Raw genomic sequence first — 26638 nt, 5'->3', positions numbered from 1 at the left:
ACTGTTATGTTTTTTTACAGATGAAGTATTTTGAATGGAATGTATTATTAACTCTTGCGACAAAAATCTTTAATTAAGATAGCCAAAACAGAACAAAATTATTTTTACATCTTAGTTCTGATGTGAAATAAAATGTTAGAAGTTAATAAATATATTTTGTGCTTTAGAATTTTTTAAAAATGTTGTTTGAGAAGAAAATATTGATTATACGGTTTCCTGCAGCAAAGAGTTCTTCCCAAAGATTAGATTAAGTAGCTCTTGATTTCATCTTCCGTGATGCGAACTCAGTTTTGTCACACGAATGCTCGCGTGTTGTACTTTTTACAGTATACACGAAGTTTTCTACTGTTGATCGCATTTTCTTATTATTTATGTTCATTCTTAGTGAAAACATTTTATTAAGTTTCATTTATTATCTATAAATGTAGTAAATTAATATTTTTTATTAACACTACATATTTTCTATATATATATAAAAGGTATAAAATACATTGTACAGAATATTACGTATTGCAGATAAGGTAATGGGAAAACTTGTATGTGCCTTATATGGAATTCGAATCATGCACTTTTCACTTGCTACTTGGATGCACTTACTTTAGGAAAGAACGTAACAGAGAATGCGGTTAATTCTTAAAATGCAGCTTTAGTGCAGTTTTAGTTACAAATTTCATAAAAATAACTTCTACAATAAAATTAATGCTTCGATCTGACTTTGTTAATACATTTCGTTTTCATCAATCACACTGCTAACAATTATTTTCTGAAATCTTTAATTTCTTCAGATTATGTTTCTGAAATATTACGGTTCTAATAACGGTCTTTTTGAAATCTCTTCTGAAGACGTTGAATTTTTTTTTCTCTACTTTATATGTACCTGAGTAAATATATTACATTCTTGCTAGTTGAAATTATCCGTCTTATTAAAAACACTAAAAATAAAAAACATCAGATAAGATCTGTCGCAGATCTGATACACCTTTCAACTCCACATCTTTTCACAACATATTCTCTCTTCATAACTTATTTTTTTCCTCACTTTCATCAAATTAGTGGTCTTCTTTTTCTCCATTAATCACTTAAGATTGATGTATGTATGTTACTGTGAAAGTTCGAAATCGGAGAATATTAACACATAACAAATACGTCGGTGAAAAACCGAATATTTTGTTAAATTCTTATAAATTGGGACCATCACTGGTGTATATCGACAAGCACGGATATTCTCTGGTGGAGGTCGAAACATGCAGCAGAGAAAACAGAGAAGCATTGTAAAAGAAAGGGATTCTTGTGCAATTCAGAGTGTCGTAACAGTTTAAGCTGTTGCAATAAATAACATTGTATAATACCAATCACATAATTAAGTAAGTTTACTGGTATTATTTTCTTTTCTTATTTAGAATGTACATTTTATTTTAGGTTCTGCAGTTTATTTACATGTGTTGTTAATCAAGCCAATTTTATTTTGACATGTATCATAGATTCAACAATCCTTCGCTGGGATTCGAACCACGGAACTCTAGAATATTCGCCGAGCTTGCTGACTACAACTCCAAGAAATCATGCTAAGAATCATCTTCCACCACCGAACGCCACTGTAGAGACATTAGAATATTTCGAAACAGGAGATATGACAATTAGCAATGTCTTCGCCGGGATTCGAACCATACACCTCTCGAATACGCGCCAAGCGTGATCAACAACTACACCACGAATGCATACTACGAAGGTGTGAGGAATACATTATATAGCACATGCACTGTTGTTAATTAGGGAAAAATCCCAAAAAATGACGATTACTCAAAAAGTTACATGTAGAATTTAATTAAACTGACTCACAGTATGTAACATATTATGCCTGGTATAGGAATATCACCTTCAGTAGGGAGTATGATCTCACCTAGAGGCAATGCGACACATACAGCGATGTTCGAGGCTGTCAATCATGCAGTTTTTCAGTTCCGAAGGAAGTGAGAACTATTGCTATTGCAAGCAGTTGCAAGTGTTGCAAGGGTCTGAAGAGGAGAATTGAGAGCAGCTATACATCTTCCTAAAGCATCCCAAAGATGCTCGATAGGATTCAGAGCCGGTGATCAAGCTGGCCACTCCATGCGCTGAATGTTTGCTGCTGAAAATAATCATCTACGATGAGAGCCCTGTGCGGTATAGCACTGTTGTCCTGTAGCAGGAAAGTATCAACTATTGCACCGGTATAAGGACGCACATAAGCATCACGAATGCCATTGTTACAAGCCTGAGCATTCATGGTTCATTGGAAAGACATGGAGGTGTGTGCGTTCTGCCTCCTTCGTATGCATCACTTACACGGATGTTTGATGAATGATAACGGGTTCCAGGTTCTCTACAAATCAAATAACGCCTACTATGGCTTTGGAAGCTAATTCTAGACTCATCCGTAAAGAGAACAGCCCTTCATTATTAGCTGTCCAGTAGGCATGTTGACGCACCCACCTCAAACGTTCCCTTCTATGATCTTCGGGCAAATGATTCCTGGAGGTCATTGTTACAAATTGATTAGTCCAGATTTCTTATCTCAGTAGCACAGGAAAATTTGCAGGCTTACTCTAAAACATGTAATTTTGTTTTTCTTGAAGATAACGCATTTGGATTACAGTGCCACTAATTTACATACTGAGTTTTACTAAGCAATTCTTATTTGATAACATATTCAAATTTTATAAGGATTGGTTTATTTTTGAAAAAGTTATTCAAATTTTATAAGGATTGGTTTATTTTTGAAAAAGTTATTTTTGTGATTTTTCCTAAACCAGTGTATTTTGGATATTTATGAAGAGAGTACGTGAATGTAGGGGAAACTAGAGAATGTCGACATTCTCCAGATTTCGGTCATTGTCTGTAACATATACGGATCTCTTTTCTTCACTACGTAAGTAACTCTTATCTTTATATTTAGTTAAAAATTGCAATTTTGATAAAATAAAACATCTCACTCACACAAGAGGACACACAAGTAATTGTGCATAGAAAAATTTGAGATGCAGACGGTCACTTTTTTTATCATGACTTAAGTTAATGAACAAGCTGCGATAATAATTGATACAGTTGCATCAGTGGATGAAGTTTGAATAAGGAAACAGGGTAGCGGTTGCCTTTTTTGCTATCCGAATCTGTGTTAGATGAAGAAATGAATAAAATAAATTTTCCATTCTCCTTTTTACAGCACAGCGTAGTGTGGAATATTTTAAGAAATTTAAAAGGGAATCTTATACCAAAGGAATTATTTGGTCCATGCAACGTAAAACATTTTTATACCTGCTTAATACACAGAAGACAAGAATATAGTAATCCATCAATGCTGGTAACAGCTATTTCGGTAGAAGATTCACAAGAATTGCCCTTCAAGTTACTGTACTTGTCCGCACAAGGATGGATCGTCAGATTCTACCAGTTTTAATAAAATCTGTCGTACATTGAAACATTCCTGTTTTAGCAGAGGGAAAAGAACTGCATGATGGTAAAATTTGATTTTCTCCGACGCACGGGATAATAACTATACCAATGTGATTAGATAATGCAGTTAGATGAAGGCATGAATTCTAGCTATGATTGGTAACAATATGTCTTATTCTATTTATGAACACTTGCTACAGACTGCTAGAAAATTAGGGAGTCTCAAATATTGGTCCTAGATATGCACTGCTTTTCTACCACAGTGATTTTAGGAACTTTTCTTGTTGGAAGAAAAGTACGGCAATATGATATTTAAAAATTATGTCTTAAAACAACCTTAAGTTGGGGTAGAATTTTATCCAATCTATGCCAGTTTAAGATTGCTTATTTACCTAATTTTAAGTGGGAATAATTTATAAAACCAACATCAGATAAACGTGAAATTTGTTTTACATTATGATACCCATTATGACGTCTGCTTCTCAGTGAATAAAATGTCAAGCAAATGCAGATTTTATTATGATTGAATAAATAATATACACAAAAGATTCCATACTTAAATAAACAAAAACGCACGTATTTTTAAGAAACTTAATAGTGAACAAAAATACTTATTTTGATGATTAATTGCTGAATATGGGTTAAAACAAAATCGTTATTAAAATTTAATAATTTATGATCTTTATTTATTTCTTATTAAAATTTTAACTAACTTTCAGAAAATCAATCGCGAATAACTCTTTGCAGATATGGATCCTAAAGATACAGAATTTTATATATTAGTTTTAATAAACAGCAATGAATATGTTATTCACTAATATTTTAATCTTCTAAACTCATGCATGAAATTAGATTTAAAGTTTTCTAAATTTCCTCCTTACAATGCTGAAACTTTTCTCATGAAACTATGTAACTTATTTTAAGAAACATATTAGGGAGAAATGCAAATCTAAGCTAATGTTTAAGGAAATAAACCTTACTGCGACTTGTTCCAAATACGCGATATAATTATTTATTGGGTATGACGAAGCAAACGCGTGCTACTAGTAAGGGAAGTGATGCCTTCGTAAAGAACTTTCTAGGAGAAATTGGCTTCAATCCACGTTACACGTGGGAATACTACGAAAACATCCATGCAGCCACCCCGTTAGCCAGAAATTAAACCCAAACTGAACTACAGCGGCTGCTGGTGGAAATCGATGTTTTAAGGAAACAATTTGAGATATAACAATAATAAATGCTTTCAAGTATCGTTTGACAGGTTTGTTGAATTTTGTTAAATAACAACTTTTTTTTAAACTTTGTAGGCGCAATGTGCAATCTCCTCTGCAGAAGAATATATATTGCTCATATTGTGTTTTCACATAAATACTGTGGCTTTCTCAGTTGAACAAAATATCGGAAGGATGTGAGATAAAGTACTTGCATAGAAATGCTATAAAAGTTGATAGTAATTTTATCTTGTTCTTTTTTAGTGCAAGTTTTCAATAGCATAGATCGATTTTAACAGTTATTTTTTCACGATAAATGGAAGTGGCAAAAAGGAACATTCTCGGAATATCTTGCTAATGGTTTCAGTTAAGTAAATACCAACAGGAGAATTAATGCAGTACATGGGCATCAGACAATACGCATAAGGCTAATGTCAACAGTGCTCTCAGAAATTAGGAGCAAGAACCTGCATCCGAGAAAAGGAGACTTTTCATCCAAGATCGGCACAGCTCCTACAAGAGTGGACCCTGGTGGAAAGAAATTCGATCGTAACAATTAAGAACTAGTACGGTAAGAAGAAGAGTATTAAAAAAGAATGTTGTTTACCTTACTTTTCAAAAATAGCTGAAGTGTAGAGAAACGGTATTATTTATGGTGTAATATTTTGTTACTAACAAATAATTATATTTATTATTAAAGTGGCAACGCCATATTTGTATGATGTAACCGTTGCTGAGCAACGTAAGAAATTGTTTAAAATTAGGATTCTGAAGTTTTACTAGCTAGTAGTTGTATGACAATTTTGCCAATTAAGAGTTGTATGCAAATTATCTATCTCCATAAACTAAAAATAAAATTTATGTTTTACTAAGAAGATTATCTGTTTTGTCAATTACTGCAAAGTACATTACAGTTTTATTAAATTTGGAGGTTCCACCGAGATCCTGGAAATTAGGAGTGCAATTATCAATTTCGATGGTGCTGGTCTCCTAATCCCAGGAAGTTGCTGAAATTTTAAGAACAAGTTTGCTAGTATCAATTGCCGAGTTTATTCATTTGAAGGAGAAACGGATGTCAGAAATCTATGCTTTTAAAGCCAGAATATGAAGCAAATCATTCAAAGGTTATCTTCTGTCCTAATATCTTGCGTTCAAGCAAAGAATAGTCAGAACAGTGTGAGGATATTGCTGATCTCTGAAGATAAGATTAACTTTTGGTTTTCATAAAAAAGTGTTTATTAAATTTAAGTTTTTAATTTTAGAATTATATTTATATAGTAAAAGTTTCTCTGTAAAATAACTGATACTAAAAATATTAGGAGTAATTTATAATTGATATTTGTGGTAAAGAAATATTTAAAAATATTATTTAGGCTTTACTGTTATTTGTTTTGAATTTTTTGTTGATAATTTATATGTGATGTAAGCCATCCCGGCATTTATAAAAAAAAGAACTGCTAGCTGAGTTTTTGAATTTGTTGCCAATCAAGCGCGTGCAAAATAAGTAGTAACGTCAAACTGACGTAGTGTGATTTGATTATACTGCAGAATTGGCAAAAGCTTTTTCTTAGTTCTCGTCATCCAGGCGTGTGGTAGATAGTAACGTCATCCAAACGTATTACAGATTGTATAATGTGAAAATTGCATTGCCAAACTGGCTAAAATTGTTTTCGTTATCGCCAACCAGGCGTGGAAATAGATAGTAAAATCGTCAACCTGATGTGTGTAAAATTCCATTGGATAAAGTTTTACAATTGGGTGTCCCTTGTTTTTTGACGATTCTTTTTGGCGTCAAGATCGGAGTCAGGAAGGCAGAATTTCAAGATAGCTGCTACACAAAACCAAAGTAAGAAGTCAAAGAATTGCACAAACTGTGTGTCCATGTACACATCGATCTGTTTTCACTTAAAGAAAAACTTCCTAGAATTGCACAAACTAGGCATTGCGCACTGCCTTAAATTTGTCCATGTACACATCAATCTATTTTCATTTAAATAAAATCCGGAAGCTAAAACAAAGTTAAAACTATCATGGCAACCAGAAGCGAGGTTTCATCGCCAAAATTTAAAAAAAAAAAAATTGTCGCTAATCGAAGGGGTACCCAATTCTACACTAGAGCCTTCCATTGTAGTGCCTAACTGTCAAAGGGGTTTATATAGTTATAGCTAACGAGGCTTGTGAATAGTGAGTTAAAACGTCAACCCGTAGTGTTATTTTTTGTGCCAAACTGGCAAAGTTGTTTAAATAATTCTTTCCAATTGGTTAGTGTGAATTTTGACAAATTAAGTCTCACTAGACTTTATGCATTTTTAATACAAGTAGATCTTTTAGATTGAATTTCAAAAGGAAGCCTATTAAAGGTAACTTGTGTCAAGATGTCATTCTTAGCTAGGGGTAAAAAACAGGATTTAAAAGTACTGGCAGAAGAGTTAGGTTTAACCGTGAGACCTGAATTTAAGATTGCTCATTTGCATAAATGGATTACTGAAAGTCCCGGTTATGATGAGGAGTTTACTAGAGAACTACTGGCTGTAATTAGAGAAGAAATGGAAAGAAAAGAAGAACGCGAAAGAAAATAAAGAGAAAGAAGAGAAGAACGCGAGAGAGAAGAAAGATAAAGAAGAGAAGAACGCGAAAGAGAAGAAAGATAAAGAAGAGAAGAACGCGAAAGGGAAGAAAGAGAAAAGGAACGCAAAAAAGAAAAAAGCGAAAGAAGATAAGAACGCGAAAGAGAAAAGGAATGCGAAAGAGCCTTTGAGGTACAGAAACTTCAGTTGGAAGCAATGGCTGCAACAGAACAGTCGGTTGAAACTACGCAGTTACCTGAGGAGCCTTTAAAAATCAGAATTCACGATGCCATGCCATGTTTCAACCCTAAAGTAAATGAAATAAGTTTATTTCTGGTGTTATTTGAGCGTCAAGCTAAAATGATGAATATACCTGCTGAAAATCAAGTGACTCAACTTATTTCATTGCTGCCTCCTTACACTGTTCAGCTTATTGCTAGAGAACCAGAAAAGGTTGCGAAAAAGTATGAATATGTAAAAACTTTACTGTTACAACGATTTAAATTGAGTGCAGAAAAATTTCGACAACTATTTAATAAACACCAAAAATCTACTGAAAGTACTTGTATGATTTCTAATATGAATTAAAGAATTATTTAGAAGAATGGCTTAACGGATTAAACATTAAAACTTTTGGACAGATAAAAGATCTCATGCTGGTTAATCAAATTAAAAAGCGTACTTCTCCTGATTTCAAAGAACATTTTATGAACATTTATCTATACAAAATTGAATATCTTAACAAAAACACAATTATTTCCCTTGCCTAACATCTAACAATGAGTAGAAACGGTAGCAGATGCAAAATATATCTCTTTTGGATTCAGCAAAGGGATACTAGCAAATATCTTTAACACCTAATGCTCAAAGATTAGCCACTTTTGTTACAAGTTTTGGCACGTTTAGACCTCTACGATGCCTTTTAGACTTAAAACTGCACCGTTTTTATTTAGCAAAATGATGGCCGAAATCCTTCACGGTTGTGAAAACTTTGCTGTTCCATAGTTAGATGACGTGGGAATCTTTTGAAACACCTGGGAAGAACATCTAAATCACCTGAAAGCCGTTTTGACAAAAATAAAGAATGCTGGTTTGACCATTAAACCTATAAAATGTAAATTTGCTCAATATAGAGTAAAATATCTAAGACATATTATAGGCCGTGGTAAGAAAATGCCAAGTGAAGTCAAAGTAAAAGCTATTCTTGTTTCTCCCGTACCATCCACAAAAAGTCAAGTCAGAGCATTTTTAGGATTAGCGGGATATTATAATCATTACATTCCCATGTTTTCATCTATTGCAGCAACTTTAACAGAAAACTTGAAAGGAAACTTAAAGAAAGGGAAAATAAATTGGACAGAAGAGTGCACAAAGGCATTTGAAGAGCTAAAGGAAAAACTGTCTCAAAAGTCTATACTACATGCACCTGATTTCAATAAGGAGTTTATTTTGCAAACTGATGCTTCAAACTCTGGTATGAGTATCATGTTAGCTCAGAAAGATCAACGAGACAATGGACATCCAGTATTATACCTAAGTAAGAAGTTTACAAAAAACTGAAAAAGCGTACTCTACCACAAAAAAGGAACGCGCCGCCATAATATTCGCTGTAAAGTAACTTCAATGTTATTTAGACGGGCATACTAAATTCTTCATCATGACCGATCATAATCCCCTAGTTTGGCTCAAAAATAATGTGAGTCTAAATCCACGACTTGTGAGGTGGGCTCTAGTACTACAACCCTACATTTATAAAAATATAAATTAAAGTTTATATCTGGAGGGGCAAAGGTTGTAATACTTTGCTATTTAACAAATAACTATGTTTATTATTGAAGTGGCAACGCCATATTTGTATGATGTAACCGTTGCTTAGCAACGTAAGGAATTGTTTCAAATTATGATTCTGAAATTTGACCAGCTAGCAGCTGAATGATAATTTTGCCACTTAAGAATTGTATACAAATTATCTAGGTCCGTAAACTAAAAATAAGATTCATGTTTTACTAAGAGGATTATCTGTTTTGTCAATTACTGCAAATTACATTAAAATGGATTGACGCAATGTGTCATACTGTAGAAGAAGGACAAACTAGAAGAAGGCCTTCTTAGAAATAGGCTTCATCTTGACTGAACTATAACATATCCAAAATTTGTGATTCTTTTTTTTAACATTTATTTTGCATAAAAACATTTTTATTATATAGTGGAAACGATATTGGCTTTGTTAATATTCACAAAATAACCAAAAAATTATTAATTTTTGAATTTTTATTATGCTAAGGAATTCCCTCCTATGTTTTGCATTAAGATATATTTTAGCCAAAATACAATTCTTTGCAATGTTTGAAAGTCTAAAGTTCCCCAATTAGAGCTAAACTCTATCTTCTTTTGGCAAGCAGGAAATTCATCGCTACAATCTCTTGTTATGTTGCAGATTTTTGTATTTAATGCTATTAAATTACAGTATTTGTATTATATACTTAGCTACAGTATATAATTCACTATAATTTAAGATTATTAAACGTAAGATATACACAGAACTCCATCTACATAAAATTTCCTATACATTTTTGCTTTTCATTTTCACATATAATAGATGCTTTTCCAAATTAGTAATCTAACATAGTAATTTAACATCCAGTATCTTTGAGTCTGAAAATGTATCGTTATTCGAACATGCAACTGTGGTTTACCAGTGGTTTTCCCCATGTGTAACGTGTATACGAGCCAGTTTCCCTTAAAAAGTCCTCCACGAAGGCATCCCTCCCTTTAGGCAGATAGCCCTCGTGTGCTTTGCCATAATTAAATAATCAAAATCGATCATGCAACTAGCCTTCCTTTCCAGGTTTTCGAACTAAATTTGTTTTCAAGTGCTTTCATTTTCTAGGATTATACTGAACAGCAGTCACTTCCGTTATTTTATTACGAAATGTATAGTATAAGTATTTCGGAATTTAATCAATCATATCAATAGTTAATGTACGATTTTCTACAATTCATGGAAGACATAATTTTCTTGATCAACTTTAAAATTTTCCCTAGTATTTATTGTCAGGTAAAAGGTTATATAGTAATTTTTCTTTAGCAGTACCAAAATAGTTACTCATTTGTACTTTATAACTGAACTAAATTTAATTACTATTATAGTTCTTTTCGTTATCTGTTCGTTGTCTGTTATCTGTGCACTAATGAAAAGATATTGATATTCTCTAACGAGATAAATACCAAAAGCGCAGAAGTATCGGTTTTGCTAATTTTTTAATCGCAACCAGCAGTTACTTATAAAACATTAATTCGTCTCTGCTGAAACGTATATTTTATTTCCCATCCAATAAGATCCAGTTTGCATAGATGTGCTCACACACATAAGCCAAGGCTGTACTTAAGATATTTTAAAATCTTTTTTAAAGTTTTTTACTTTTTTAAAATTTTAAAATGAAAAACCAGTATTCCTACGTGAATATTACGCAAGCCGATTATACGGGATAGTAACCGAATACGAAGTGTCTTATGACGAAATAGCAGATAGTGAGGAGGTGTGTCCAAGTATCAGTGCAAGATCATTAAATATTACGATAAAATTTTAAATAAAAATTTTAAAGTAAATTTTTTGCTTGATTTTAAAGTAAATATTATTTTCAATCGTTTTGTAAAATAAAATTTGTATACCGCTTTTTTATTAAATAATACATTCATGTTCAATATACCGACTTCTATTGTTTTGTAAAATAAATTGCATGTTAAGTTCACTTGATCTCTATTGTTTTATATAAAAAAAAAGAAACTTTATTTACATTAAATAAATCTGAAGTCTTAAATAAAGTTTATTTTTCGTTTGTTTCTTAATATCAAGTTTATGTTTTGTTTGCTTTGAAAAGGAAAGTGTAATTATGATAAGTACGTGACATTTTATATTTGACAAATTGTTTTAGTAGGCATAAAGAGAATAAAAGTTACCTATGCCATTTAGGAACCTACATTGAAATCCTACAAGGAAATAAATGATGATGTTATTTCTCATTGCTTGTATATGTTGAAGTTTGATTTTAGGACCGATTTGTTTTGTTGTATTGAATGATTTATGCACCGCAATAAATCTGTAATTTTGAAGTAAGAAAGAAGAAGAAAATTGAATTTTTATTTTGATTCCTATGCTTTCAAGCTGGCATACATCTCAAAGATGAAGAAATCATGCAATTATGCTGATTTCATCATTTTATGCTGATTTCATCATCTTCTGTTGATTTCGTCATCTTTGATTTAAAATAAATGAATTTGTTATACTGCAATAAATCTGTAATTTTGAAGTAAGAAGGAAGAAGAAAATTAAATTTTATTTTCATTTCTGTGTTTTCAAGCAGGCATAGATTCCAAAGATGACGAAATCATGATATTATGCTTATTTTTATTATGCGTAACTTTCTCGGAACTCGGTAGCTTTTCTATGAATTAGTTTTCTTGATCGAGAAAAATTTACTTAACTTCACTCGAATTTTACTCATTCGAATCGAAAGAAATTAGCTCTCAAGAAAAATAACTTTGCGCTATTTTCTAGTAAGTAAGTGAATTTAAACTAATAACTATTAAAAGTAGGCAAAACAGTATCGTTGACAGCAGTTTCTTTAGAGTATAATCTAATGATATAAATGGGTAGTTGTAGCTGTGGAATTTTGCTTGCTTTTTTTATTTTCCCAGTTGAAAATATTTTAAATTGAAATAACCGAAAGCGATATTTCATTTTCACAACTTTTCATATATTATCGATTTATTTGATAAAAAGTAAAGTCGCAAGTACTATTCTTAAAGCTATATTTCTGTTAAAAGAAATCAGATTCAATAATAATATTTCAGATTTGGAAGAACAATTTTATTTTCTTATTTTTATGCTCCTTACCTATAATTTTTGCATCTTTCTTGCAACTATCTATATTTTTTACTTGATATTCTTACACCGAATTCTCAACTATACTTCATCAATTAATTCTAGTCATTAAAGCCTTAAGAAATCAAAATCATTATCACCAGAATATTTTGAAGTTTTCTGAAGCAGAATATTGGCCATGCATATTTAACATGTCATCGTTAATTATTTATTTCGTCAATCATAATATTTTATGGTCCAAAGCCTTCAGTAACTTCAGTTTTCAGCATTCAGTTCTTTTCTTTTAAATTCTTGATCCTCTTTTCATATCCTGACTATTACTTGTCTTTTTGATGCTTACAAAATTGCAGTGTATAGTTTGGTTTTTTAAACATTGCAATTCCTTCTTTCAGTCCTTTGTTTTGTGTCAATAAGAAAATGTATTATTAATTATTATTAATTTGCTTCTATGAGTCACATGATTGCAGTAGCAATCATACTTGAAAGAATAGTGCCCTTGCAAGTAAAAACTGTACTTTATAATGCAGTCGAGTACAAGTATTGCACTACTCTGGAAAAATTTCAGAAGTTGTGAAAGGATCTCAATTCCTAATTCTCAATTATTTCTCTGTGTTACAGTACTTCCGAGTCTTGAGCAGTATTTAAATTTTATATTTATATTTGAAGTTCAGACCATTATAAATACAACAAGAAAAGGTTAATAAACTGAATAATAATAAATAATCTCAAAAGGTAAACAGTAAATTTAAATTCATATTCCACTGAAACAGCAACGTAAAAAATAAAACGCTGCATGGAATTGAGAAATGTACAAAGCTCAAACGGGAAAATTTTTCTGTAAATCTATCAGGTTCAATGTTTCTTCTAACCTTCTTCGGAAACATACAATGACCTGACTAGAACAGAGAGCTTACTAAAGCTATGTTCACTAATTGTAGTAAGTAGACAGGATACAGACGAAGGGTATACAAAACCCTTTATTTTTTCTTTATATACAATGACTTCCGTACTTCGGAATACAATGACCCTCCACTCGGGGTCTAACTTAAAAGATATCAAAATAAAACTAAACTCTAATTTAACTTTAGAATAAGATTGGCCTTATAATAACAGAAAGCGTATGTAGCACAGAGACTGTGAACACTACAATACGTTTAATTTATCAAGAGGATTAAAACCTCTGGCCTGGAAGGCAAAGTAGCAACTGCGTAACTTCTAAGGTAAGCGGCCTGCTTCGAACTCACGGCTTCCTCTCTTCTGCTTGGCAAAAAGGCCACACTTAAATACTTGGCGTTCGCCAGACAACTTTGCATAAACTCCTTCACGCTTATAATTCTGGCCGGAAGTAGAAAATAAGAAGTGATAGTAAAGATTTAAAATAAAATAAACGTTAGTAAAACTTAAGATCCTTACATACTTCCCGCCAGAGTTAATTAGTTCTGAAAACTGAGGTCTAAAACGACCTTGTTGAAAACTTTTAGCTCTAGAAACTAACGCGAGGCCAAACTTTTACAAACATAACTTAGCTAGAAACTAGAAAATTTTAAAAGAAAGAAATTTGTTACAATAGCAGCTCCCGGAATATACAACAATCTTTTTTCTTTTTCATCTGTACTGCATCAAAACAGGAGCTTTATTCAATTCTGGTTCCTTCCAGAGATCTGGAAGGAAAACTAGTTTAATGAAATGTTACAGAATGACATTGCAAATAACATATAGAATATACTTTTCTTAACATTCTTATTTCATTCATGACTATTTTAATTATCTCTCCCCGTGCTCTCTGACATGTGTTGTAAAAACACCAAACACGAATGTGTTTCTGTCTATGTGTTCAACACTTCCTCCTACAATCAAAACACTAACGTGTTAAAATTCAACATACGAGACCTCTTAACACACCCTAATTTCAACTCTAGACCCTGAGGTACTATTCTGAAAGTGGCTAACTCTAAAGTGTAGCGTCAGAGAGCCTAACTACATCATTCAACCTTTAACACATATTCACCATGATTTAATCTTTACAGTCACACGAATAACAAATTTTTTAACATTACTTTCACTTTTACCATATCACGTTATTTCTAAACATTCAAAATAACAGTTCACATGTATACAAGAACATATCAAGATGCCGTTAATTTTACACATTTGAAAACATACATTAGTAGTACATTGTTAACTTCTATTCTTTTCAAAGCAAGTGCCAATTCTTTCTACATTGAAATAATACTACATTTCAAAAAGTCTTTCAGACTAAAACTTCTTTCTTGTTAGAATGTTTTAAATAAAATTTATACAATAACTTTTTACAATATTTAAGTCTTTAGACAACGCTATTATACATCAACTTTAGTTTTACGCGCGAGTAATTGAAAAACATAATAAGAAAATCGGTCACAACTCATTTCTCGCCCTTTTGGCGATAAAGGTAGACCTCGCATGAGGTAAAACTTCTTCAAATCTGCCACTTGCAGTAAGAATGAAAGATTAACTTAAGTTTGTAAAGTAACACAAAATTTTACTTATCTTTGTAATATTCAGACATCCTTTTCTGGGCCCAGTCTTTAAAGGTGCTGCAAACCGTAGCTTGGTTGATCCTCCTTCTTGTACGGGCTCGCCCTTCAGTGCTTTCCTCTGGAAGCTTCCGTTTTTCACCACTACGGCCACCCTTGAACATCTTCCTTCTGTCCTCTGCTTGTGGTCTTGGCCGTTTGAAGGCAGCTGGTCTTGGTGGAACCGGGAAACTTCTGTCGTGATCCTGCTTGGACCTCGTTGTTGGCCGTTCAAATTTTTCTTGTACTTTTTCCTCCGCCGCTGATGGCCCTTCCGCAGTTCGGCGACTTTTGCTGCGGAGAGTTCTGTCGGATGAGTCAATCTTCCGTTTCACAGCCGGGTTATAGTTGCCGTCCTTTCTCCCGGTCTTTTCCACATACGTCGTCCTTCTCCCTTCTTCATTCTGGGGGTGTTCGTGAACTCTGTTTTTTGGACGGTGGAACGGCTTCTTTTTCTTTGTACCTTCAATTTTTCCGCGGGGCAATTTTCTTTTCACTTGCTTCTGTCTCTCATTGGCTTGCCCTTGTACTTGTCGTTTTCCCACCTCTGGAACTTGTACCTGCGGTGTCTGCCGTACCGGATCCTGCAAAAGATCTGAAAAGATTTGCATTTTATTACGGTCATAGAATGGTTTTATCTGGTCAATGTTTGCGGAACAGGTTTCACCATTTCTTGCCTTTAATACTACAACAGCGTGAGTTATTTTTTCTATAACATATGGTCCTTCAAAGCGTGGGAAAAATTTGGCAGTTTTATCTTCTGGTGCTGAAGAAAGTGAATGCTTAATTTTTAGTACTTCATCCCCTACTTTATAAGTTACTCCCCGTCGTTTCAAGTCATAATACAATTTTTGTTTTCTTTGTGCTACTTCTGTATTCTTTTTTGCTTCTTTTATTAGTTTTTCTATATCACCCATTTTAAATTCTGGGGCTCTTTGTTGCACATAAAATAGTTTATCTAACGGTGTTATAATCTTTCTGCCTAGAAATAACTCAGCAGGAGTTTTTCCCGTTGTATCATGTTTTGCGGTCCTAAGGGCGAAAGCAAATTCATTGACATAGTTATCCCAGCTTTTATGAAAATTTTTAACATAACTACGGATAATTTTCACTATATTTCTGTTGACCCGTTCCGCTATATTTGATTGCGGCCGATACGGGACCATTTTTAAATGACGTATGCCCAGTTTTTGGCACATGTCTTCAAATATATTACTTACAAATTGAGGACCATTATCCGATATAACTTTTAGGGGCGCCCCGTATTTTAAAATATATTTATTTAAAATAGAATCGGTAACTAATTTCGCGGAGGCTCGTTTTAAGGGAACAATTTCGGTCCATTTACTAAAATGATCAACTATAACAAGGAGATAGCGACTTTTGTTTAACTGACTTTTTGGGAAAGGGCCCAATAAATCGATGCCGATTATTTCATTTGGAAATTCGGATTTAATACTATTTAGAAACCCGGCCGGGCGGAAATTAATATAATTAACGGCTTGACATGTTGGGCAGGACTGGACATACGCCCTTGTTAACTTTTGCAGTTCAGGAAAGTAGACTGCCTCGCGTACGCGTTGAGTAGTTTTTCGAATACCAGCATGAGAAGCTAAAGGGCTGTCATGGAGCTCTTGCAGGATATTTAATCTAAGACTAGCTGGGATAACAGGTCGAAATTCGTTGTTGGAATTCGTAGTTTTTGTATAAAATAATAGACCATCTATTAGTTCGTAATGGGCCGCCCTATTTCTTATCGCCACAATATCTTGGTGGCTAAAATTTTCAGGATCCTTCAAATACTCATAAATACTTCCAAACTCAGGATCCTTACCCAGTTCGGTTATTACAGTTTCTCGGGAATTTATTGTACACGCTGTCAGCATTGCAACTTTTACGGTATTACCCTGTTCGTCTAATTTAATTCGTGACAGGGCATCTGCTACGATATTTTCCTTTCCGGGGGTATGCTTGATTACCAGATTATATTCTTGCAGCTTGAGTGCCCATCTTATTAACCTTGGGGATAAATTTTTTCCAGAGTACAATCTAGTTACCGCCGCATGATCAGAATATACTGTTATCGGCGCCTTTCCAAAATAGACTCGGAACTTTTGCACTGCTAACAGAACTGCAAGTGCCTCTCTCTCGGTCGCGGAATAGTTTCTTTGTGTTTGATTTAAAGTTCGGCTAAAAAATGCTACTGGCTGCTGATTTTGCGAAAGTACCGCTCCTACCGCATAATCCGAAGCATCCGCTGAAATTTCTAAATTTTCATCCTTTTCAGGAAATTTCAACACAGGGGCTTGCGTTAATGCTTGTTTTAATTTTTCGAAAGCACTATTGGCTTCGGCCGTCCACGAGAATCTTGCCTTTTTCCTTTTTAATTTTAACAATGGCTCAGCGATAGCCGCAAAATCTTTTATAAAGGACCTATAATATGAACAAAGTCCTAGAAAAGAAGAGAGCTTCTTTGCCGTGTTTGGAGTCGGATACTTTTGTACAGCGATTATTTTTGATTCATCTGTCTCGATCCCTTTTTGCGATATTTTGTAACCTAAATATTTTAATTCAGGGGCTGCAAATTTGCATTTTTCGACATTAACTTTTAGACCGGCCTCATTTAATAAAGAAAACACCTGTCTTAAATCCTGTACATGTTGGTCTAGATTATCACTAGTAATAATGATATCGTCTAAATAGATAAATGTGGACTTTCCGAGAACAGGTCTTAACACAATGTCCATGCATCGCTGAAATGTTGCTGGGGCGCCTGAAAGGCCAAACGGCATTCGCAAAAATGCATAAGTGCCAGACTTGGTTATAAAAGCAGTCTTAGGCACGTCCTCAGGCCTGATCCCTATTTGAAAATAACCATTCGTTAAGTCTAAAGTTGTCATAAATTTGGTTGATTTTATGTTCCTTAAAATTTCTTCTATAATCGGTAACGGATATACCGGATATTTCGTTATGGAATTTAATTTACGGTAATCAATAGCGAATCTCCACCTTTTTGGATGCTCCAAAGGATAATCATTATTTTTCTTACATAAAACCACCGGACTAGCATAACTACTTGAGATAGGCGTTACGATCTTTTTACGTAGCATATCGGTAATATGCCATTCTATAATTTTTTCCTTATTCTTATCATACCGGTATGGTTTTTGACGAACCGGCAATGCATCTCCGGTGTCAATACTATGGTTAGTAACCTGGGTAAATCCTGGAATATCACTAAATAAGGAAGCAAATTCACTTACCACTTGTCGGATTCTATCTTGCTCGTCATTAGGCAGGTGGTCGAGATTTACCCTTGGCGGTTCAACCTTTTCTACACGCACTGGTTTCATCGTCAGTTTAAGAGACGCTTCATTAAAATCCAGTGTAGCTTGTGCGTCTGAAAGAAAGTCTATTCCTAGTATTAAGTGTGCTTGCAAATTCTTTACTATAAAAAACATCACCTTTACTTGTTCGTCCTTGATACGGATGTACAAAGGTACTTTACCTACGCACTTACATTGTTCTCCTTGCGCCGCTAATACTGTTGTATTATCCGCATTATATATGCGGTATTTGCGAAAATACTTTCTAAAAAAAACTTCTGCCACACAGGAACACTGCGCGCCGGTATCCAGGAGTGCGGTGGCCGGGATATTATTTACCAAGACTTCAATCTTCGGAAGAGTTAAATTTTTCACCATTACTGTATTTAACTTGTAGGAAGAGGGGTTTTCGTGGCCTTCGGATTTCCGCACCCTCTCGTCAGCAGAAATCCGTTTTAGTTTAAATTATTTTTTCTTTCGGTGCTTTCCTTCTTTCTCCACTGGCCTTGAGACTTTTTTCCTGGGTTGCTATTGAACTGTCGACGTTCGCCGGCTGTTTTTGAATGCTCGGGTTTCCCTGCCCACTGATTCGCTTTTTCTCCGTAGCCATGTGCTTGAGTTTGCTGTAGTCTTGGCGTACCAAATTGGTTTCGCTGTTGATATTGGCGTCTTCTTTCGACGGCCGCCGTTCTTCTACTTTCAAACTGGATTGCTAGCTCAAATAATTTTTCCAGTGTAGTCGGATTTCTCAATTCAATAAAGTCTTGCACTTGGGGTAGTAACCTCGGCAAAATCACTTGAATTATTTCAGGATCCGGACGGTTTCCATACAAGAGCTTGAAAACGTGAATTTTTCTTAAAATAAAGCTCGAGAGGTTTTCGATTCTTTGTTGATATATACTGAAAAGTTCTGTTTCTAATTTCGCACGATCCCTTACAACAGGGAAGGCTTTTAGTAGGGCAGTCTTGAAATTTTCGTAGGTATAGGTGGGACTTCCTGCTTGACCCAAGAGACTTCTGCCGATACATTTGAACCAGTTAAGCGCTTGGCCCCTCAAAGCGCTGGTAGCTAAGGTAACTTTTTGAAACTCGTGCACGGGGTAGAGCATGAAGTGGTCATCCAATTTTTCCAAAAAACTGGTTACCTGTGAGTTTCCATTAAACGTTGCTTCTGGTTTCATCGAAGCGCGCATGGTCTGGACAATATACCCAAATCCTTCCAGGGCGGCAGCTGGCATTTCTGGATTCTGAGCTGTTTCTGCAGGCAGCACAGGTTCTTCTTGAAACTCGGCCATGGTTATTCTTCGTCGGGCGCCACTATCAGGTTCAATGTTTCTTCTAACCTTCTTCGGAAACATACAATGACCTGACTAGAACAGAGAGCTTACTAAAGCTATGTTCACTAATTGTAGTAAGTAGACAGGATACAGACGAAGGGTATACAAAACCCTTTATTTTTTCTTTATATACAATGACTTCCGTACTTCGGAATACAATGACCCTCCACTCGGGGTCTAACTTAAAAGATATCAAAATAAAACTAAACTCTAATTTAACTTTAGAATAAGATTGGCCTTATAATAACAGAAAGCGTATGTAGCACAGAGACTGTGAACACTACAATACGTTTAATTTATCAAGAGGATTAAAACCTCTGGCCTGGAAGGCAAAGTAGCAACTGCGTAACTTCTAAGGTAAGCGGCCTGCTTCGAACTCACGGCTTCCTCTCTTCTGCTTGGCAAAAAGGCCACACTTAAATACTTGGCGTTCGCCAGACAACTTTGCATAAACTCCTTCACGCTTATAATTCTGGCCGGAAGTAGAAAATAAGAAGTGATAGTAAAGATTTAAAATAAAATAAACGTTAGTAAAACTTAAGATCCTTACAAATCCAGAAAATCAAAGTACTATAAAAGTCATAACAAAGTCGTTTCCCATTTCTGTTGTGGCATCTCCATCATAAATTGGGTGCTTCAAGAAATCTGTAAGTTACTTCTAATCTAACGAATAAAAGATTTAATTAAAATTAAAACTGTTTTAATTGAACAGTTAAAATTATTTAGGAAAACAAAAAGACATTAAATAGTATATTAGCTGCCCAATTCTAACAGGGGCTGACTTGAGAAAGACAGTACTTTGAAAAATTTTTAATGTAACTGTTAAAAATTATACGCAAACATGAACTCAGTTAATGCAAAATAACACAAAATAAGGACGTAACAGGAGTTTTTGAGAAATGTAAGTGAAGTTCGAAAAATAAATAATCAATAAATAGAGAAAAAAAACCTGCAAAGACAACCAGGAAAGGTAGAAACTTGAAAGGTCGTCAGCAAACAGGTATAAAACTGAAAATACTAGCTCTTAAATCTATCACCAGCAAGTTCATATATATTACACTATCTAGAATACTTTTTACTGCCGTCTTAAAGGAAGTACATACTCGTGCATCTTGAAATATAATAGCGCCCAAGAAATTAAGGCAACATATTGAAAGCACAAAATACAGCCATAAAGTACCAGGCCATTTTGGTATTAAAATCGAGATAATACGCAGTTTCTCATGCAGTTTCGCGATATTTGGTCTTGTTAGCGAAATCCTTGCCCGGTAAACAAAAGTCGAGCTATAATCTATTATCAGAAAAATACAGAAATATCGTATCGACGACAAATTGGAAATACTAAAAGTAATACGAGTAAAACTTTAAACCAGGCCACAATTCAGTGCAGGGAAAAAAAAGAAAATGCAATTTTTATTTCACTCCACATGAAAGATATGCGCATTGAGGAATTTTGGAATTCAAATCTCAAACTGAGTTATTCCAGTTCAAAGCTTTGGCTGCAGTAAGTATTGGCCAAAATTCATGAAATGAAATAGCATCAAACACGTTCAGTAATTATTTTAGTCATGTTTAATTCCAAATCATTAATTGTGTCTAGCGCATAAGTAGTTGATTCATATATGCGTATCACTCTAGTAATTAATATGATAACTTAAGCTTAACTGTTGTTACCATATGATAACATAAGAAGTTTACTTTAGATAGCTGCGGACCAGCTGCACCCTTGCATGGCATCGATCTTCCCAACTCGAAATGGAATCTTCCAGCAGGACAACGCCCCATATCACACGGCTCGAATTATGTTGTAGTTGGAGTAGCATAAGTATGAATTCCATTGAATGTCTTCGTCACCTAATTCGCCGGATTTTAACCATAGATAGGGCACATTTGGGATGGCGCTGCAGCTCTGAGCTCAAACGTCACCATGTCGGAATACCTCGATTAAGGTTATGTCCTGGCCATAGAATGATCTGGTTCTAGTTCTAAAATCATTACCCAATCCGAACTTGAACTCACTGTGGTTAAACGAAAGCAAAAATAGTAATATAATTATAATGACATGTAAAGTCTCACTTGAATTAAATATCTAATTAACTAGTTGCTAACATATTGAGAATCTATGATGTGATAAAATTCTTACACACGAATATTGTAAATGTTATTTTTAATTATTACTAATAATTTATTATATAATTTAATTTTAAACTGATCAAAAATTACAAAATGCTTAACTGAACTCATCATTGAACACTGGTAATTAAGTTTGGATTAATGCAGTGGGCCTACGCGCGTAGTGGGCTCGGGAACATCGAGTCTGGATCATGGATAAGTGGAAGACAGTTGACTTGTCGGATGAATTACGATTTCTCATTGCTAGTCGTGCCAGGGTACGCTGATAGGTACGCTGGTAGTCGTGTTAGGGTCTATAATCATGTCATGATAAGACGTGTTCCATGCGAACATTTGCTCCCCCCTCTGTACAGCACGTCATACGCAGGTTGGTGGTGGCTATATTATGGTTTGGTGGACAGTCTCATATGCGGCTCTGAAACCCTCAGTTGTGATACACCAGACCATGAAAACTGGGGACTATCTAAACTAAACTGCGTCACCTGATTAGCCGAATCTTAACCTGAAAGAGCACATTTGCGATGTCATGTAGCGGTAGCGCAGAGCTCGAACGCCACCATCTCGGAATATGTCAAATTTGCATGACCGCTGCATAGACATTTGAAACAACCTGTCGCCAGTCATCTACCAAGCACTTGTGGCATCCATGCTAAAGCGAGTTGTATGAGTTTTGTAGGCCAAAGGTCGCGCAGCGTGTTATTGAGCAGATATTAATAATGTTTTGACTCTTCAGTGTATATGGTAATGTTAAAATACATAAAATATATATTTTATTTATTTTTTCTTTAAACTATGCAATTTAAATAGAAAATCCAAAACGTGCAGTTTTAATTGCCATAAACAATAAATTAATCAGTTTTATTATAAATTATGAAGATAGATAATGAAAAATGAGGAAAATGTATGAGTTAATTAATTAAATCTAAAATGAAACGAAATAACAGAAATTATGAGATTTTATTTTCAGGTACATTTCTTGAAATCTAATGTCAAACAGATAATAAATACTACAGAAATATTCCAATAATCAATTTACAACAAGAATGAAATAAAAGTTTTATTTCTAAAAAGCTGAATCTATTGAAACATCGAAAATAATACAATGTTCATGCCTTCTCACAGAAAAATGTATTACAACGTTTATTTTATTAATGATTATATAGTAGGTTTGTTATACTATATAAATAAAATGTTCCATATACTAAGTTACTGTTACTTAGTTTCTTCAAACACGCTAAAACTGTACATAACACGCATCTCTTTCTGTTCTAAGAAGGCATAATTTGCTTCCAAATCACTAGCAATTCACACGAAAGACATATCTCTCGGTTAAAGAACAAAAATAATGGCAAAATTGTTTTAACATTGATCTTCAGAAGTGACGTTCATTGAGCTATATAGCTGTTAGACTAGATATGTTTCATGAGTTTAGCCAAAACTTTTATAGAGAAGTATTAAATTGCTCTTCTCATCCTCAAATCCAATAATGAACTATGGCTCTTGTAGCTGTCAACCTTTATCAGCAGTGCTCATAGCAAGCTTCAGTTCTATGTTGTCTCTATAGATTACAGACTCTTCGCATTCAGAAGACTCTCTACAGAGTACAAATATCTTTTCTTATTTTCCGCAGCATTAAAGAAAAACTACGGACAGTGATTTTTTTTCTTGTCTAATCAAAAATAACATGTTGAGTTCGTTAGCCACCAACTAAGACATACATTTATCATTTCGGTAATTGCTTTTTAAATGCAAGTCTGCAAGTCAAATATCAAGGAGCTATGTATAACAGAGGATTTCTTCAGCACTAAGTGGAATTTATCATCCTAAATTTTAATGTAAATATTTATAAATTATACATTTTGAGAAAAATATCTGTCGCTTAATCTCTTTCTTACCCTTAGAGGCGGCTGCAAAACACTTTTGTAATTACGCCTAATTTGTCACATTTTCTCTCTAATTGAGTAATCATCTAATTAGTTTTATGTAATTAGAAACTACATAAGTATTTCCACTGAAATTTCAACCATTGAGTTTATACAATTTTGGAAGGGGAAAAATCAAAACTCAGGTTTAATAAATAATTTTTAAAAAAATTCCGAAATCGTGCAGAATACGTATATATAAAATGTTAAAAAAGAAAATTTTTACATTTTATAAATATATTTGGAAAATAGTCTGGCTATTGCATTCTCGAATCGAAATCTTCCACAATCTTCGAAATGGATTATTCTTTTGCGAATGGCAACCGTGATACAGGATATATAAGAGCTTACTATAAACAGCTAGTGCCTCGTATGTATATTCGGGTAAAGAAGTCGTTAGAAGAAAAGCTCTGCTTATGCAAGTTTCCAATCACAACCTGTATGCGCCAGTAATATCTGGCATTTCTTGCTCTGTTGCTGTTGATGAAAGTTTTTATTTTTTCGCCTGATTGTATATATGTGACATAATTATTTTCTATATTTGTTGGGATACTGCATTAACCGTGTGTCTTCGCAGTGTTGAAGAGGTGAAAAGTCAAATGCTATATGAAGTGGGTAGGTACACTGAGAAAAAAAAAAGGACAGTTCTATATCTCCCGTTATACTAGGCCAATTGACAAAATTCAAATTGCGTTTCACATGTCTCGAAAGCGCGACTTAGAATATATATTAGATTTATATATAACATTGTTCTAACATAGGTATTTTTGACACAAAAATTAGACTTTTTCTGAAATCACATACCAATTTTTTTCCATATTTCAATTCTACCACTCAAATTATGCCTAGATATTAAATTTTGTAAAATTTGTTGTGAAATTTTCAGAGAAATTCAAAAATTTATCTTGGCGCAAGTTTTCCAGTTTGCGCCAGGAATAGTTCACTTTGCAAACTTCTTAATGTATGACAACACATTCTCCTTTCCCTTTTATTATGGAAAAAACGGGATCTCGGACTCCGGAAAAAAAGTGCCATGCCAATTACTCTCATGAAGAAGCTTTTATAAATAAAATAATTATTCTTATTAAAGTTTAAATAAAATAATCAAGTTTAGAATTTATATGCTGCATATAATTCAGGTACCGTACGTTTTAAAATTGAAATTTTAAACATATTTTCAATATTATATTTAAGCATGAATTATAAATGGCTTTTCAGAAGTCTAATTTGCCGAGTAATGGATTAATCGAGCTATTTGCTGCATAGATAATTACAGCCGATATCTTTGAACTTGATTCTTTGGTAATACCAAAGCATGGATCTTTGAGTATCTTTCTATGCGTTTATAATTAGTTGAAAGTGAGTGAAATGTTAATCATTAAATTTAATCAACTAATTATTATTGGACTGAGATATAAGATCTCCATCTCACACGAAGGTGTTTGCAATTATTAACCGGTTGGTCTATCTGTAAAAATTTATGCAGAGATAGCTAATTTAGTATCTTCCTCTCGTAAGAAGGTTTGTAATTTATGAAGAGCTTTCCTATCTTACGTATTTGAAATTCGTACTATTTAAGTACTGTAGACTGTACATCTGATTTCGCAAGGTATTTATACTTATTGTACAGCAACTAAAAGGTTACTGTGCAGTGTAAGGCTGTTATGCCTAGCTATTGGTTAAATGTATGTTGCGATTGGATGGCTGTTAGAAAATAATAAATATACTCAGCATATTACCATTTGAAAGTAATTAAGTAATTAACATTTAAAAGTAATTAAAGTATCATTTTAAATTTTAATTTATTTATAGCTATTGATCTGTTGGACAATTGTTGCTTAATGTAACATCTTATACTTTGTCAGTCTCAGTTTCTAATATTAAGAGCAATTTGTTCATTGCAGGTATTTGGACAATATCCATAAAGTATATATGTGAAAACTATCCATAAATTATTCAACCTAAGAAAAATGCTAAAAAAGCTTAGAGAGGCTGAACATTCCAGTGGATCGATCTCGAAGACGGAAAGTTAATATGGTCAAAGACTGTTTCCGTTGAAATTATTTCGTGGAAAATAAAATCAGTTGTTATTTGAAGATATTATATTACATGAAGTTATTAAATCTCCTTGATGTTTATGTCAACACATTGTTTCAAATGCATAACACGTCGTTAGAATACTGGTATTTACTGGTGTAGTAGAACATATGATCTTTAGTTTGTCTTCAATGTTTGCTCAACTTGTTATTGCAAAAGTATAGGGCTTACAATTACTATTTTTGGTATGTATTTAAAGCATCTTCAATTAATAAGAAAGATAGTTATGTGGAATTTATATGTATTTATAGTCTTATTTCAATATAAACCTCTTTCTTTGGCATTTCTATAGATTTATTTAATACTTTATGTTTCTTAGGAAAATAGTTTTCTTTCTTTTTCCCTAGAAAGAATGTACTATTGCTAAATCAATATAAAAACCTTAACAAAAGCACATTAATTAGTTGTACAGTTGCACATTGTTTATTAGTGCCACTCCAAATTTCCGAAAGGAAATGAAAAGATATTTGGTCCTCATTCCGTTACTTCAGTCATAGTTTAAATGAATATTTATCTGTCATTAACTTTATCCATTTATTCTATAAAATATTGTCATAGTTCAAGGGGGGTTAAAGACGATGATTATGAATTATTAATAAATTCTAATTTTACTATACAAACGCAAATGACATATATGCTATTCACAGAATTGTTAACAATGCATACTGACATGTAAATGCTTCGAAAGCGCTGTGATATTAGTGCACTATCCCTTTATAAATCACGCAGTTGTAATTAGATTTGACTTCTTCGTTTCAGATGCTCCTACTTGCAAATCAGGTCAACGAGATTTGTATGGAGTTGCGAGAGAGGAAACTGTCAACATAAGCTGTGAAGTAGATTCCGATCCATCTGATGTCACATTCCGCTGGACTCTGAACAATTCCATTGAGAGCACAGAGCTGCACAACTTCAAATCCAATGGCCCTTTGAGTGTAATCACCTACACACCGAAAACAATGGGAGATTACGGATCACTGCTATGCTGGGGGAGGAATTCAGTGGCTGAACAAAAAGAGCCGTGTTTCGTGAGAATTATACCTGCAGGTATGGATTCTTTGAAAAAAAAAAGTAGAATCATGGTAGTTTATTGCGAAATATATAAATACATGAATATGCTTAGAATAAATCCTTTTGGTGTGGTGTCATTTAAAAATTATTCCATTACATATT

The 26638-nt window shown here is 33.7% G+C and overlaps 1 protein-coding gene across 1 annotated transcript in view; it reads left to right on the top strand.

The window, feature by feature from the left end:
- The window catches only part of LOC118182238 (adhesion molecule nephrin-like), a 324602-nt gene that overhangs the window by 84089 nt on the left and 213875 nt on the right, over window positions 1–26638 (top strand). The window contains exon 7 of the mRNA XM_035351562.1: window positions 26225–26512. Within this exon, the coding sequence (XP_035207453.1) occupies window positions 26225–26512 (288 nt within the window). The remainder of the gene's footprint in view (window positions 1–26224; window positions 26513–26638) is intronic.

This window comes from Stegodyphus dumicola, chromosome 4 (genome assembly GCF_044657685.1).
Source record: "Stegodyphus dumicola isolate Sdum_Otavi_A_Nest chromosome 4, ASM4465768v1".
Classification (NCBI taxonomy): domain Eukaryota; kingdom Metazoa; phylum Arthropoda; class Arachnida; order Araneae; family Eresidae; genus Stegodyphus; species Stegodyphus dumicola.
This window is presented reverse-complemented; position numbering and strand designations above follow the sequence as displayed.